This window comes from Euwallacea fornicatus, chromosome 13 (assembly GCF_040115645.1).
Source record: "Euwallacea fornicatus isolate EFF26 chromosome 13, ASM4011564v1, whole genome shotgun sequence".
In the NCBI taxonomy this organism is placed as follows: domain Eukaryota; kingdom Metazoa; phylum Arthropoda; class Insecta; order Coleoptera; family Curculionidae; genus Euwallacea; species Euwallacea fornicatus.
In genome coordinates, this window is record NC_089553.1 from 3,200,324 (window position 1) to 3,217,423 (window position 17,100).

At 34.6% G+C, this 17,100-nt stretch overlaps 3 protein-coding genes across 5 annotated transcripts; 1 reads left to right on the plus strand and 2 right to left on the minus strand.

Moving 5' to 3' along the window:
- The first annotated feature begins 128 nt into the window (after nucleotides 1–128).
- Nucleotides 129–3,703, plus strand: CkIIbeta (casein kinase II subunit beta). Of its 2 annotated transcripts, XM_066289393.1 has the most exons (6): nucleotides 129–219; nucleotides 618–693; nucleotides 755–857; nucleotides 1,712–1,921; nucleotides 1,979–2,150; nucleotides 2,205–3,703. In XM_066289393.1, exons 2-6 carry the CDS (start codon nucleotides 622–624, stop codon nucleotides 2,311–2,313), a joined length of 666 nt encoding a protein of 221 aa, XP_066145490.1. In that variant the 5' UTR covers nucleotides 129–219; nucleotides 618–621; the 3' UTR covers nucleotides 2,314–3,703. The 2 variants fall into 2 exon arrangements, with proteins under 2 accessions (XP_066145490.1, XP_066145491.1); XM_066289394.1 differs by lacking the exon at nucleotides 129–219 and having other exon boundaries at nucleotides 486–693.
- Nucleotides 3,704–3,873: 170 nt separating this feature from the next.
- Nucleotides 3,874–12,400, minus strand: LOC136342998 (eukaryotic translation initiation factor 2 subunit 3-like). Of its 2 annotated transcripts, XM_066289344.1 has the most exons (7): nucleotides 12,237–12,396; nucleotides 10,952–11,126; nucleotides 5,466–5,702; nucleotides 5,195–5,412; nucleotides 4,889–5,139; nucleotides 4,676–4,841; nucleotides 3,874–4,510 (listed from the first exon to the last, which is right to left on the minus strand). In XM_066289344.1, exons 1-7 carry the CDS (start codon nucleotides 12,306–12,308, stop codon nucleotides 4,214–4,216), a joined length of 1,416 nt encoding a protein of 471 aa, XP_066145441.1. In that variant the 5' UTR covers nucleotides 12,309–12,396; the 3' UTR covers nucleotides 3,874–4,213. The 2 variants fall into 2 exon arrangements, with proteins under 2 accessions (XP_066145441.1, XP_066145439.1); XM_066289342.1 differs by lacking the exons at nucleotides 3,874–4,510; nucleotides 4,676–4,841; nucleotides 4,889–5,139; nucleotides 5,195–5,412; nucleotides 5,466–5,702 and adding an exon at nucleotides 6,026–9,291 and having other exon boundaries at nucleotides 12,237–12,400.
- An 856-nt stretch (nucleotides 12,401–13,256) lies between these two features.
- LOC136342999 (zinc finger protein OZF-like) lies at nucleotides 13,257–16,740 on the minus strand. Its single transcript, XM_066289345.1, has 3 exons — nucleotides 15,353–16,740; nucleotides 14,627–14,895; nucleotides 13,257–14,572 (listed from the first exon to the last, which is right to left on the minus strand). Exons 1-3 carry the CDS (start codon nucleotides 16,412–16,414, stop codon nucleotides 14,269–14,271), a joined length of 1,635 nt encoding a protein of 544 aa, XP_066145442.1. The 5' UTR covers nucleotides 16,415–16,740; the 3' UTR covers nucleotides 13,257–14,268.
- Nucleotides 16,741–17,100: the final 360 nt, after the last annotated feature.

Consider the following 17,100-nt stretch of genomic DNA (forward strand, 5'->3'; position numbering starts at 1 on the left):
ACTATAATATCTTATTAAAACCGTAATAAATAAAATGTTTATTCCAAAAAGCTATAAAGTTTTAAAATATATAAAAACTATTTGATGTCTTGAACGCAGCTGTAGATTTTTTTGTTGCACGCCAGCAGATGTCGCGTGATGCGATACGAATATTCGGAATCCCTTATTTTTCGGCATAGATGAAGTTACCGTAAGCGTGGCTAATCAAGGCATAAAAAGGTATTTATTTTCAATATTTCTTACATTTCACGTCTCAAATATGTTTTTTAATATTTATTCATTCGTGTTTGTTGTGTATACTAAGCCGAGACGCCCAAATCCAGTCTAAAAGGATCCAAATATGCCCTAAATCACAATGGGTCGGGTCTTTAAAAAGGATTATTTTGGGCAGTTCGACTATATCCATTTCATGTTCTTTTCTCTGTCATACATTAGGCATTGCATTGCTTAGGGGGGTACTGCTAAATGAATGACGTTTACAATCGAACGTGCTTATTCACATTCGCACTCACAGCATTTTGTTGCCGTTTTGATTTTCTTCATGGAAGTTTGACTTTTGCTTGGGAAGGTTAACGTTTCTTGTGGAAAATTATCTTTTTTTTGGTGTCTTTTTGTAGAAAAATGAGTAGCTCCGAGGAAGTTTCCTGGATATCCTGGTTTTGTGGACTCAGGGGCAATGAATTCTTTTGTGAGGTAAGCGATCACTTGTTACAAGTTTATATTTCAAGCTGTATCTCTTTGAATCTTATTTCAGGTGGACGAGGACTATATACAAGACAAATTTAATTTAACAGGACTCAATGAACAAGTTCCACATTATAGGCAAGCCTTGGACATGATTTTAGATTTAGAACCTGGTAAGTGCAACTTAAAGCTTGATTTTTAACCCGACATAAAGTAATATAACTCAAGTATAGCAGGAGCATTTGAAAAATGTTCCTGCTATTTGTAAATTTGATTTAGAGTTTATCAATCTTGTCATGTAGTTGTTTGGTTTTCTTGCAAGCTTTCTTGAGGTTACATATATATGTTAGGATTGTAATTTTATAATATCACACATATTTCTATAGCAGAGTATTACTGTGACTTTCATTTAGTTTTACATCAAAATTGTAACTACACATCGTTAGCATCCAGTGTAATCACATGAAGACAGAGATTCACTTTGATTATGGTAGGGGAGTTACAATAACCCTCAATAGTTTCATTAATAGTTTTTCACTAAGAATTTTGCAGAAAAATAGTAAAAAATTGTTTATTTATTATTCCATTTCTTATCTTGGACATACTCGATTGGGGAAGATAGAGTGCTGTTGAATGTATATTTTGATGAGATTCTAATCAGCTGTATGTATTGTTGTCATGATTCAAACTACTGACTAGAAAACAACACAAATTTACAAGTTTAATACAAATTTTAAAAACAAAAATATGGAAAATAAAAACAAAGTGAAAAATTAGCACCATGGTGTCGTATTTAACAGAACTCTGAATGGTCTTAGGTTTGAGAGTTAAGCCTTTTGTATATTAGCGCTGCTTAAGCAATAGGCTTCACTCATTGCTCACTGTGACTAATGCGCTGCAAATAAATGAGTACCACCAATCATTATAAAACCATCAAATTTCTATTACACATTTCAAGTAGCAGCAGATTTAATTAACAATAAATAGTGTAACAAGTTTCACATGTATTCTGATATTTTCATGGCAGATGACGAATTGGATGATAATCCAAATCAATCAGATCTTATAGAGCAAGCAGCCGAAATGTTGTATGGGTTAATTCATGCAAGATACATTCTTACAAATCGTGGAATTGCTCAAATGATTGAGAAATATCAAGTGGGCGATTTTGGATATTGCCCAAGGGTGTACTGCGAATCTCAGCATCTTCTGCCCGTTGGATTGTCAGATGTTCCAGGTTAGAATTCGGAGTGAATTATTAAGTTGAATAGGTTATTTTTCTTTTTAATATTAGGTGAAGCCATGGTGAAAACCTATTGTCCAAAATGCATGGATGTGTACACACCAAAATCGTCGAGGCATCATCACACGGATGGTGCCTATTTTGGTACTGGATTCCCACATATGTTATTTATGGTTCATCCAGAGTACCGACCAAAGCGTCCCACTAATCAATTTGTCCCTAGGTAAGACTAGTAATAAGTACATTGAACAATTGCAAGTTTTTTGTTTCTTTTTAGGCTGTTCGGATTTAAAATTCATCCTCTAGCATATCAATTGCAGCAGCAAGCGGCTTCGACTTTTAAAATCCCTCTGAGAACTTTAAATTTGAACAACGGTAAACGTTAAGAGTTTTGATAATTCCCGCATTGTCGTAACGAGAATTAAACAAAAAAAAAGTTAGTTTTGATGGAGTTTTTACAAGAATTTATATTTTTGTTCACATTTCTAATTAGTTATCCATTCCATCATAGATTTACTTCTGAATTCCTCAGTTAATTAATTTATTAGGAAGATGTCAATCTTTCTTATCAGGTAATTTAATAGGCTAAGAAATATATTTGCTAAACGTTGATACAAATCAAAGAAAAATACTAGATATCATAAGTGAAAAGTTGCACGTCTCGGTTTGATCTCCTTGGTAAAAAGTGTTGGTTTGTTCCAACCAGTTAGAAAACCATCTCCAGACTTCGATTTCAAAATAAGCAAGGTACGTGTACAAAAGGAGTCTTGAACAGTTCTGAAACAGTTTCCTAGTAGGTTGAAATAAGGCGTATATAAATCATTTGTAGCAAGGTCTTTATTAAATCAGTTTTGCACTCGGTGGTCACTGCAATGAGACCCTGTATATTTTTCCAATATTCTTTTTCGATGGAAAATCGAGATGATTTATACTGTGAAACAATACATATACGGTGGTTTTTGGAGAATTGCCATAATCAGTTATGGAAAAAATATTAATAGTGCAAAAAAATTCGTAGTTCAGACGTTAATGCAGATTTTGAATTATTTAGAATAAGAAAGTTGACATCCACTTACTATATGAATGTACATACCCACACAAAGAGAGCAGCTTACTGGCTCACTTCATAATTTTATTACACCTGGCTTTTTGTTCCATGGACCTTTCAAAGTACCATCTTGCATTTTTACACTGTAAATCTGTATTACAAATTTCGTAGATTTTCGAGTTTGCTCCTATTTTTGTTAAGATTTACACGGCAAATGTTTGTTAAAGTGGGGAGAATGATAAGTGCATATGCATGTATAAATAGGGATACCTTAATTGAATTGTGTCTACTCATCTAATCCAGTGGTATGATTATTTTAATATATTTATGAAAGGCGCTCATCTCTTTACGACACACAAGACCTCGCCAATTCAATCCGGCTTGCATTAGACCATCATATTATCATTTATATTTTTTGTTGGGTTATTTATATGATAGTTCAGGTATTGCATCTTTCTGGCAACTGTATAGAATAGATTAGGTATATTTAAAAATAATTGTGTTTTATTGAGGTTCAGAGAATTTTAGATGACATTATTCAATAAATATTTCGGTCAATGTAGGTATCGGATCATGGGCTGCGAAATAGTTTCAGTTTTGTGAATTACGATCCGCAATGTGTTATTAATTCTAGGATATTCACGTTACGCTATTCTTATAAATTGTTCCTAATTTCCTTTAATTTCATATCGCTTTGCACGGGTCAAGATAAATATTTCAAAATTTAATTATTGTCTGTAGTTTTGTTATCCCAGTATTTTTTCCCAAAAAAAATCCAGAATTCTCCTAGGGCAAGCGAAAATGATGAGGGAAGTTTATCGAATAAGACGCGGTAGTTGAGTTAGTCAATATACTATTATTCACATAAATTCTAAATGGAATTAAATAAAACAAAACATTCAATTTTGTCAGTAAATAAGGTGATTATATTGTAATATACCAAATGAGAAGATTAAATACAGGCAAAGGAATAATAATTATAGTGTGTCCCCGGATAGATAAAACGATTCTTGCAAAAGGTGAAAAAATTCTGCTAAAATTATGACACAAAGTGGTCTTTAACTAGATTGAGCCAAATCTAAAAAAAAATGAAATTTAAATCTTTGCTTTTTTCGCCTTAACAAGAATCGTTTCACCTATCCAGAGATACACTGTATGAAACCTGGAAACAATTTAGTGTATAAAACCTCCAAATGACAATAACGTTAGTTCAAAGAGCTTCTATGAAATATGTAGGTTTAATTAGTAGTAGGTTCAATCGTTTCCCCTCCCCTAATTTGTCCCCATCCGATGAGACGCCAATGTTTTTCTACTCTTCTGCTAAGGGCGATTTTCTCTCCTACTTCAGTACAAACTGGATTAGTCAAAGCGATTTTACACAAATCGGCCTTTGTAGCCACAACGCGTCCTCCGGTGCTAAGTGAACCGATGTTGACCAATAGCACCTCGGATTTTGTCAAACGTTGTACTTTGGCACCTTTTTTATCGCCTTCCGTGCGTACGCCCAAGAGCCTTTTTAGCAGGTAATAACTCACCTAAAATGACACATTTATATCTATTAAACATAAATGTTGGTAAATCAATTGCATGGATACTAATTTTTGTACCAAATTTAAATAGCTATAGTTACAATATAAAACCCTCATTGTGGGTTGTACCAGGTAGTTTTTAGATAGAGAAACAATAGATGAAATATTTACCTCTAGCTCAATAAATATATTAGGCAGAGCTCCAATGGCACCTAAAACCTGACCCACCAAGCGATCAGCTCTGCAAAGTGTCGGTTCTATTTTAGTACCAACTCCAATGAGCCCCCCAGGGACCGCAAATTGCAGCTCATTTTGTTCAGTGTACAATGAAACAATCCTTGAAACACTTATCAGTATAAAATTTTAACACCCTGAAAGTCCCACCTTGAAAATATAGGTCTGCAGGTCAATTTTCCTTCCGAATCTTTGCTGACAAGGCCAGGCCTCACTTCAATCTCTTGGCCGACCTTCAACACGCCTCTCAATATACTTCCTCCAGCAACTCCGCCTTTAAGGTCATTTACTTCACATCCAGGCTTATTGACATCGAAAGATCTGATGACGATCAAACGAGGCAGTGAGGTGAAATCGCGTTGCGGAATTGGAATTTTCTTGGTAATATATTCGCATAAAACCTAAAAATGACATTATGACGTGGACTCGTGAAATGCGTAAAGCTACAGTTAATACTTCAATGTTGTATTTCAACTGAGCGGAAATTGGAATGATGGGAGCGCCCTCAGCTACGGTTCCTTGGACGAACTTCACGATTTGCTCGTGCTGTTCCTTGGCTTGTCCTTCTTTGACTAAGTCAATTTTATTTTGCAAAATTATTATGTGCTTTAACTTCATGATTTCTATAGCGGCCAGATGCTCGCTGGTTTGCGGTTGTGGGCAGGATTCGTTGCCTACAAGAAACTGTCACCTAATCATATTCGCAAGATACGAGCAAAGACCTCACCTGCGATCAGCAGCAACGCTGCGTCCATCACGGCAGCTCCGTTCAACATGGTGGCCATAAGAATGTCGTGACCAGGGCAATCCACGAAACTAACGTGGCGCACCAACTGGAATCGGCCTGTGCAAGCGGGGCGCAGACAGGGAAAACTGTCGTCTTTCGAAGATGACCCCGAAATGTACGAAGCTGGACGGGGGCATTTTTGGTTATCACACTTATAGATTTTAGCATTGGCGTACCCTTAAAATGGATTACATCAATTGTATTGCAATTCTCGTATGGTTTCATGTCAAAGAAACGGATCATTTAAAGTGTTTAACGAACTACGTAAACGAGCACAGGCCTCGAGATATAAAATATTGTGAGTTGTACTCAATTTTTTAAATAAGGCTTCTTTGGCAACGGCGTCAAATTCCTCGAGAGTTCCCTGGTATTTGTACTGCAGTCAAGTAGAGATTAGTCATTTAAAAAATATCCCACATAAAGCGACACTTTCAAGAGGACAGCTGCTGCTTACATCATACTATTGTTGCAATTTTTTTGTTAGGTCAGCAAAACAACGATAATGTTTAATATTTATAATAATCATCCATATTTCTATTTTTTAAAAAAGCCTATCCAACACAGTGTCTACCGATCAACAAACTACTTACGGATACATCAATAAATCTAACATAATAATCGTCAAAAATTCGTTTTTAGTTCGTAACTTAAAGTTACATAATATTCACAGTGAACACAATGCCTATCAACAAATTAATTATCATAAACACGTTAACACAGTAATAATAATTATACATTCTAACTTTTGAACTATATGTAGAACTGTTATGAAGTTTGATTCATAGATTTGAATTGATCCATTATGGTCCTAGTGCGATAAAGTGTAATTATTTCGATGCTAAACGTGTTATGAACTTGTCAAAGCCATCGTACATATGTATGTATGTGCTTCAACATTCTCCAAATTAAAATAAACCTAACAATACTCTAAAAAACTTATTTATGGTACGAGCCACTGGGCGGAGCTCTACCAAAGTCTACACACATATACACGTTACCATAGAGGACGTATAAACCACTTTGTAAACAGATTATCTAACAAAAACGAATTGTAAAAATTAATTATACCAGGTGTATTCAGAGAAGCGACAAAAATGACGTCTACTTATACATATATACCACTACACAGGGTGTTCCAGAAGTAAGTGCAATAATCGGAAAAAGTAACAGAATTCATCAAAAGCAACAAATATATTTTTTACTCACATTTATTTCCGGTATTTTTACGTATTAATTCCACTCTGTGGATTTATAGAAATCGAAGTAAACACTATTTTGTAGATGTTTTATTATCGTGAAGTTTTTTGCTAACCGTGATTCAAGTTTGATGCACGAGGCTTGTACTGTTTGCGATTGATATGAGAAGTTTCTGTTATTGTGATAGCGTTTAAAACTTCTGAGTAATTTTGATGTAAAACGCCGCGTTTTACAAATGATCAGTGCACTCATGTGGTGTTGGTTCATGGGAAAGCCCGTGGAAACTTTAATCGGGTTTCAAAGATTTATACACATCATTTCCCGGGCGGCCCTACCGCCAATAGCGTATTTGTAGGTAAGTCAAAAATGTTGTTCATTTTAATAATAATTAACGCAACACCCCAATAACAAGTACACTCCTCTTACTTACCTGTACGCGTTAATAAATTGTTAGAAAAAAGGTATAAACGTCAGGAAGCAGGCAAAAAAAATTGGTAGATACCTATGCAAAAGATCCCAAATAGTATAAACAATGTTGAATATCATAGTTGAATAACGAAATTTTAATTAACCTTTTAATAAACTGAACCGGAAAACCTATACCTTTTACATGAAAAATGTACTTGAAAAAGAGGTTACTTGTTACAAGTTTTATTGATTCAAATTATGGCATTTATTTCTGAGACACCCTCTATAACAATCTCCTCTAATTCCGAACCGGAACAGATTATAATGGAACTCTTAGATCTCGAAATGTTTTGGAGGCGTGAAAAATCACATGCCTGTAACCTTAATTGAATAGCAAAATTGCATGGAAAACAACACTAGCATGTACTTTTGTAACTTTCATATAAAGTTCTTTAAAAGGTATTCAGTTTCTCAATAATTCCGCAACCTGAACACCAACATAAGAATTTAAGATGTTATTTCACAACAATTAATTCAATCAGCCAGATGTTGATTGCAGGGAATTAATGTTTACGGTCAGTCTGTTGTCAAGAAAACAGATCTTCCAACTGGTCTACTTATCCAACTAATTCAAAATAAATTCTAAAACAGTAGTTATGACTAAAACAATAATCTATACGATCTACCATTTCCTTTCAGGTTTTAAAGTTGCTATTAATGTGCATTTAAAACAGATAACGCCGACAATTAACCGCGGAACACTTGCAGGACGGCCGATTAGAAATGAAAGTGTCTTTTTCCGGAGTATCTAACTTTGGACGTCCCTTTTCCGGCGTCTTCACCGCAGGACGGTCAATGTTTAACATGTAGTCAAAATTTAGTTCCTCCCCCTTTTTGATTTCTCGTAACGCAAACAGCGCTAGTCTGGGTAAATGGGGATTGAGAGAATCAATCCACGTGGCGTACACGCCTAAATTTGGATCACAGGAGTGGTTTATGAAATGGGAAACGTTGCCGTGACTAGCTGCGTCCACAGTATATAAGTTGTCACGCGAATTATAGTCTAAGTCGAACAAATAGGTTCTGCCTTCGGCATTATACGATTTCCCTCGTCTCTCTGCTTCATCGTGGTTGATGATTTCGCCCACATACTCGCAAATAAATTCCCCACACGGGACTTTTCTCAGTACCTTCACTCCCCAGCCACAGCCATTAAAGGTGCGAAAAATGCAAAGGGGCACTTTTCTTCCGTGTTGAATCACCCGGTTCCGACAACTAGAGTCGCACTTACATAGTTTGTTGCATTCAATAATGGCATTGCCGGGATTTATATTAACCCTTCCATTAGTCGTATAAGTGAAAGCTCTATTGGTCTGTCTGCCGCAACATGATTTCATGCTGGGGCCGCATTCTTTGCACTCACAATGAATCTCTAGGTCTTCTGAAATTTCTATATCTCCAGTAGCGATATACTCATTTATGTAACAGAAGTTTTCTGGAGGGAAATCTAAATCGGCATTATTTTCTACCGTGATAACTGCTTCAGACTTGTCCATCCTGTTTATGACTTCCTCCCACCGGCGAATTTTAGCCAATTGATCTTCCCGTTTCAACACCAATAAATATGTCATTAAAGTCCTTCTACCATTTTCAATCTTTTTAACGAAATGTGGGTGAATAGATACGTTAATGAACTTTAAGAGTTCCTTCTGAATTACAAGTTTTTTAGGAATGTTTGTGAGGTCTCCTTTAAGTACTGTATTAATAAGCATCTCATCGCTAATATCATCGCTCACGTCAAACTTTTCTCCTACTTTCTTTAAAACATCATCGGTTAAATACTCGCTGAGGTACTTCTCTAAAATGTCATCTGCTCCCTCAAGATGCTCTATCGGCTCCCAAGTGTTACAATCAAAATCATAATCCTTCCATTTAATAAAAAATAGATATTTTCTCTCGTAATCATCAAACTCCATTTTTTCTATAGCCTCAACGACAAACTTGTTCTTATAAGTTGATGACAAAATTTTTCGTCTTTTCCGTTTTTTACCCCTCTGATTCCAGCAGTTGAGGTCCAGTAGGGCATTTTCCATGTTAATGTGGTGACCTGCAATGTCTGGTGGCCAAGTGACCTGACCTTTACCATTGTACTGTAGCTTGTCTACAATGTAAAAAAACAAAAATCACTACTAACAATCAACAGATAGCGATAATTTGTCGAATTTAAGATACTTTTAAATTTATAATATAGACAAGTTACGAGACAATGATCTAGGCCCCCTGAAGGCCTTTTAGTTCGACCTCATTCAGGATTTGGTGGTAGAAGATTCGGAGGAAGAAATTGACTAAAAATGCGACCCAGAGAATACATATACCGGGTGTTTCTGCAAAATAGTTTTCCATACATTTTTTCAAAGATTTTGACGTAGATATTTGAATATTTTTCATTCGTACTTTACAAGTTTTTGTTATACATACGTGCCATTACGTTATACTTGTGATTTACAAGTTCCGGTTTAACGGACAGTGATCTCAACCCCACTATTTTAAATGTGATTTCCAGATGTTACGACACCATTTCCACAACTTCAAAAAACGATTTTTGCCGCCATTTCGTATATAGATACAGTACCTTTTTCGCTGTTATGCACATGGAGTTTTAATGAATGCAAGCAAAAGGCAATTAGGCGATTGATAAGTGCAAGGGAGACAGGCTACCGTTTTCCTATCCATTATCAACGACCGGGTAAAGTCATTGACTTGCAACCACGACACCTTAATCCAAGGATGGATGCGGTTCTATGTAATTTTGGAGGACGCAAATGACGCGCATACATGCATTCGAATGCGTTCTTCAAGAATAAATTCCATAATAAGTTTTAATGTAGTGTTACTTCTAAAAACCCCACTGTAGAAATGGTATTTTTAGAACGCATTAATTGGAAAACAAGCCGTTTTTGTGACATGATCCGTTCTCACGTTAAGACATACTACTTGCTACTCAGCAACGGTAGCCTGTCTGCCTCAGACCTATCAATCACCTAATTGCCTTTTGCTTACACTCACTAACACTCCAAGTGCATAACAGCAAAAAAGGTACTGTATTATTTTGTGATACTTGCAGAAACACAGGGTATATTGTCAAAAAAGAGAAAAATGTTTTGTCTGAAATTTATTAAACGAATGATAGAAGTCAAGTTGTTGCCACAACCTAAATTAGACTGAACTTTAACAAAAACTTAAAAGTATCTTAAAATACTTGTTGGTTAGTAGTAGGTTCATCAATTTCAACATCCAACATTTCAATTTAACTATCTAGATTTATGGATTTCATGGTTATAGTATATGATGGTTATGAGAATAGTACAGAAAATTTAAAAAAACGGCAGGATGCAACGAGAAATCATTAGAATGTTTACTTTTCTTGTTTGTAAACTGTATTTAAAAATACTATAGTGACACTTTAACTATTTTTCCTATAAGCATATAGTATGTTCCTTTTACCATTCTCATTTACAGGTTTTCTTAAATCACAATGTTTTAGGAGCGATTTTTCAATGTTTGGCTTGGGAACTACAACTGTAAGTTAATAACTAATCCCAGACTAATTCTTTTTCTTAACTGAAGTTAACATGTAACTAACAAAGTAGGGACAGTTGTCCAAGACCCTTTGCAATTGACAGCCACTAATGCTTAGCCTTGCCTCTAAGTTACTTCATATGCAGTTTAGCATATTGTTAAAGATTGGTGCTTAGTGACTTATAGTTTATGTAACTTACACTTATACTCTTAGGATAATTTACAACTCTATGGCCACTTACCCAGTTTAATTGTAATATTTCTCTCCAATTCATTTTTGAAGCGTACAGTTTGAACACCTGATATAGCTTTAACTACAGTTGATTTTCCATGAGCTACATGCCCAATGGTTCCAATATTAATAGTAGCTTGCCTACTAATAACCTCAGGAGATAGGGCAGTTAACTTGGTTACATCCTGAAAATCATATTAGTTTGAGCTGCATGCTGACTAATTGAATTGATGAATTGTTGAAGAAATCCAATAAACCAAGGGGGTACCCATCAATGTATTCATATGGGCAAAAAGGCAATTTTAGATTGGGCTTTGTACTTTATATTGGATTTTAGTAATTTTCTGTGAAATTTTATGGTATTTACATTTTTTGGCAGCTAACTTGATCCCATATTGATTTAGTGTCTCTGTTAAGTAATGTCATGGGGATCTCCTAAAAGGTAATAGATAGACTTAGTTAATGGAGAGGCTTATTAAAGATTGGTCAAGGATGTTTTGAGTGGGTGCCTATATGCATCTTAGAAAATCTAAGTGATAGATATTCCTGCAGGCCTCTTGCATTATATGCTGGTATACTAAGCTGTTGAAACCGATAATTACGCTCTAAAGCAAAGAGGAGATTTTCTAAGTCTTCTCAAAAATCTTTTTAAGATAAAATGGGATCATGCTCACTGGTAATAGGATTTTTATTTAAAAAAAAACGAATTATACCTAATGAAACATTGGTGATGTGCCATCTTACTGATACAGAGGTTGTTTTTAAACCAGTATTTTATACTTTTTTCTACTGAAAATTCAATTGTTTGTTGCTGATCAGATAATATTTATTTATAAATAATATTTTTATTTTATATATAAGATAGAAAAAGTTAGCTATGATGCAACGTCATAAGCTTTTGTTTAGAAATCAGACCAGAAAATATACAATAAAATTTCATCTCTCTGCTCCCATTTTAACTAATGTTGCCAACACTCTATAAATAAAGGGGATGCAATTTTGCAATATGTATCTTGTGCACAATGCAAAGATGCTTTTGTTTCGATATTGCTGCAATAATAATGGGGACTAACATAATGGCTTCTATTTAGGAGGAGAGTCATATAGGCACAGCAGAACTATACAGTTTGCGACTAAGAACCCAACTTGTTAATTCCACAAGGCCCTTTTTGTGTACGGAATAGGAAAATGATCAATTTCCCAGATGCCAAACCAAGCCTCTTGGTCAGTTTTAAGGTTAGATATGCACGTTTCCGAGATTACAGTAAATATGTATTAAAAACATGTAAAATTACCAATTTCGATAAATCCTGCTTATGTAAATTGGGCTGCCCCGTAGTTACTCCACTATTTTCACTAGATGCCATTATAATTAATAATATTTAAGGAAGCCAAGTTAAAGCGGCAACAAGATTATCTCCTGATCTTCTTGTTTTTTTTTTGACTTTGACTTTGAGATGTCAAATGACGTTGTTGACGTTTAATGATTTAACATACGCTACAAAATTGTTTAGGTTTGTTACCCTGTATACCTTGGGAGGAATTCAAAGCAAAATGGTTTTTTAGGAGTTAATTTAATATATTAAAAAAAATTACAAGTTTTGTAATATGGCCATTTTTCTTTGCTTTTACGAGATGCTGAACAAGCGGTAATGGTTAAAGGAAAGTCAGATAGGTGTTACAAGGTGTACAAATTCCTATCCCCTGCTTCAAATGGTAGTGCCTCCTGGATGCCTCTGAACGAGGGCATTAGTCAATTGGCCCAGAAGAACTGATCAAGGATAACTAACGTGGAGAACAAGATGGGTGAATATGCGATTTATCCTGGGAATCCCCGAGGCTGATGTGAGCTTTCTTGGCCGAGAGAGGATAGGATGTTTCATTAGGAGCCGAAACGGCCTGACCTTCGTTAACGTGGAGAGACGAGAATGTGATAATAAAAATCTATATTGTGACGAGCGACCTTTCAGCCCAGAATATTAAAACTAGTTGAAAATAAATGGAGGCTTAGCGAATTAGGTAGCATCAAGAATGTTTCGGCTTATCGAACCGTGCACGTTGTGATGATTATGCTGATCGACATTTTAATAGAAAAGGGCGCCGAAATTCATAAAACGGGAAGGGAAATTATAGATAAAGGGCAGCGAGCACGGATGATAAAGGCGAGTGTGACAGCAAGGATGAAACTGCTAATGCCACAGGTAGTCCAGCAAGAAACACTGTGAGATTAATTCTGGACGCAGTTATGGATTAGATATAAATATGGATATTATTGATAGTATGTCTGCAGAAGGCGTCAAAACAAGTTGTCAGAATTCTGGTACTGTTAAATATATTATGCTTCAATGCCAAAGAAGGCAAATACATAGAAACAAACTGGAGAATAAAATGTTGCATAATGAATAAAGGTACATGGGGGAAGGCCAGCAATTATGTAAGAAAAGCTACAAATAAAAAAGAAAATAGTGAAAGAATCAGAAAAGCTAGAAACTAAAAACAGTAGAAACATCTGTTATTGCTTTTGAGGTAATGGTTAACAGCTCCAGACCAGGTACCTAGAAAGGTTTTCTTCTGTAAAATTTTTTTTAAAAATAGTTTCATATATTTAATCTGTACAAAAAAGTATTATTTTATATTGACATAGCTAAGCAAATGAAACTTTTTTAAAAGCATTCATTTGAACTTTTCTCAGTATTTTGAAATTAGTGCAAAAGCCTAAATGTTGATTTATATATATTTTTTTAATAATTGGGTATCATGTTTACCACAGAAAAGGCACTTTGTGGAAAAGTACGTTTTATGGAAATTAACGACTACAAGTACGGCTGAACCACAAAAAATTAACATACAGTCAGGTTTGCCACGGAAACGTCAACCGGGGTATTCATCTGAACCTTTTGTAAGGGGCCATATTATTTTCAGTAAATTTTAACTAAAAGTAGTGTTCAATTCGATCCTGCTAACAACCCCTATCACCAACATATACCTACTAAACAATATAAAAGAAAAATCTATACATTTGCAATTAACTTTAACATTTATAACTGCAGAATACCGCCAAAAAAATATAATATTAAAATAACTATTATCCAAAATGTATAAGACATAAGGTGATCCGCTATAACGGAATCTTTCCTACTTAAACTATTTTCTAATCAACATAACAAACTTATATTTAACCGATGTAATTGCGAAGCATGAAATACTACGAACTAGATACATGATATACCTACAATAAAGTAATAATAGTTACAAAAATAATCAAAATCTCGAAATTTTGCAGCTTTCATTTCGTAAAATTTCAGACAAATCTCCTCCGAACAAGTTCTATAAAGAATTCTTTAAATGTACTTTATGGTGTTTCAAAAGATAGTCTTTCCTGTTGAAAGTTTTATGACAAATATCACATTCAAACGGACGTTCCCCAGTATGAATTGCTCGAATATGTTTGATCAAATGGTCGTTCCTTGTAAAGGCCATCTCGCACAAATGACATGGAAATGGTCTCACTCCAGTGTGCCTTCTCATATGGACATTTAATCGATTCCTGCATGAAAACCGAAATCCACATATTTCACATTCAAAGGGTTTTTCTCCAGTATGACGACGCATGTGAATTGTTAATTGGTACCTACAAATTTTCCCATGAATGTTTTTGGTCGAATAAAGAGTATGAAACACTAACCTCTCTTTGAATTTCATTTCACATTGGTCACACTCATGAGGTTTGTCTCCAGTGTGACTCATGCGATGCTTCTCTAATCCGTATTTCCTATAGAAAAGTTTTCCGCAGATATCGCACATAAGATCTGGTTCAGGTTTCGGCCGCCCTTCGGGTTGATGTGATTTAGAATGGACGTCTAAACCGGCTTTACTTGTATATCTATTTCCACACTCAGGACAGCCATAGGGTTTTTCATTTACATGTACTCTTTCAACATGTCCATCAAGCATCTAGAAATAAAAATTAGAGCATAACTTTTTTGCCACCCAGTACTACACTATGATTATTTGCGGCAGGAATATAACACATTACAGTGTGTGTGATACTGTAATGAGGGATCTATCATTTGAAACATTTTTCTGTTATTGTTACCATGGTAGGTACTAATTTTTGTCTTAAGGTAATATCAAACATTGCAATATTCACTTTTTTGCATAGAAATAATTAAATTAAGAGCAAATTCACTTGATACTAACAGATTTCGATAGATATCACGAATTGTGGCTGATTAATTAGAAAAAGGAAATGAAGGAAACTCTTGTGGTCACCATATTTTCAAGAAATAATTTGTCTTAACCTATAACACAAATCTTTGATAAATTAGCCAATAGTATGAAATGAAATCAAATTATTTTAGATTTTATGTAAAGAAAAAGGTCATATTAATCAAAAGAATTTAAAACTTACACCTTGCTCAATGAATCTTTTCCCGCAGTCTTTGCATGCAAAAGGCCTTTCCTTTTTAACATGTATTAGTTGATGTCTTTTTAGCTTCGCATTTCGATTAAAGCTTTTACCACACTCACATGCAAAAGGTTTCTCTTTTGTTTCTCCTGTGAAATGGGTATCTAAATGTTTATAATAACTATGCTTGTATTTGAATTTTACATTGCAGGATTCACAATAGTAATTTGTACTAGAACTGTTGGTGCAATGGACTGGCAAGTGCCTATCAAGTGCCCATTTTGTTGCAAACTTTCTCTCACAAATCTCACATTTAATCTCAACACTCAATAAATCTGGAGAAATCTCACTTTTATGAGTTTTCTTTTTCTTTTTAACTTTTGGCAACCCTGTTGTTCGAGCTCTGTGTAACATCTGACTTCTTTTTCTTCTGATTCTTTTTGGTTGCCAGTCCATTTCATCCCTTTCGCTTTTTACATCCACATCATCAGGTCCTAATGTATTATAATCAGGGTTGATTTCGTTGGGGTCTAGTTGTTTATCAGAGCTTTGCTGCTCTTCTTTGATAGCAAAAACACTTATCTTATTTTTGAGAGAATACTTCAGGAAATCTTGTATATCTATTGTCACTAGACCTTGAGATATATTGCAGTAATCCTGGAGTTCTCTTTCAATTTTTATACAAGCTTGAGATAAATTGTAAAATTCCTCTAAGCATTCAAAACACTTTTTGCAGATTAATGGATCTGTGACTAAATTAAGATTAACATTTGGTAAGCAAACTTGGATTAAATTCTCTAGATGATCAGTGTTCTCTCGAGAATTAAATTGGAAATAGGAATCATCAATAATAACATAGAGACATATCCTGCACACTTTTTCATGTTGGATATTTGGTAGCTTTACATTATCATTTTTATCTTTTATATTGCTGCAATGTTCTATATGTGAGTCTACATGTTCAGGGACATTGTCAGAACTGTTAATATCCTCATCTACAGACTGAGAAGCATCTGTTATGAGTAAGTCTGGGGATAAATCCAAATCTGGACTGCAACTAGCCATTTCAAGTGTTAAATGTGAATTACCAATACCAAAAAGCAGTGTGATACTATTGGTATATTTTTTGATTGCCTAACACTTCACTGACATTTCCAATTCATCTACTCAACGAAAGATGTTCCAGGATTTTCCACTGCACCATGGACTATGGACCCCATATATATACATATTCCTCCATAACACAGAAAAGTGGAGAGGAGAGAACTTAAAAGCAATTTTTAACCTATAGCACTTTAGTGGCACTTTTAGTTTTTTTTTTCTCAAATTAAAGATCGTTGTTAATATAATACAAAACTAAAAAAATTGACAAAAAGTAAATAAAAATTAATGACAAAACTTTTATTTATTTATTTTTTAATAATAATTTAACCTAAAGAAGTCTCAGTTGAACAAATGTAATTTATAACCTGACGTCATGCAGTATGCACATATATCTTATGTTGCGCAGGTAGGAAGAGATTGCAAAGGGTTTTTTTGAAGACTAACTCAATAATTGGTAAACGTCTCTTATTCGTGTACAGCGTGGTTGTCTAAGAATTTCATAATTTGGTAATGAAAAAGTATAGCTAAGAAAATTACAAAAAATTTTCTGTATATCAAAGTCGATAGGAATAACAGTTTACCAAAGTTATTTTCAAAATGGCGCAGCTTTCAATTGGTAAGCGTCAGTGTGCTAATCTTAAATAAAA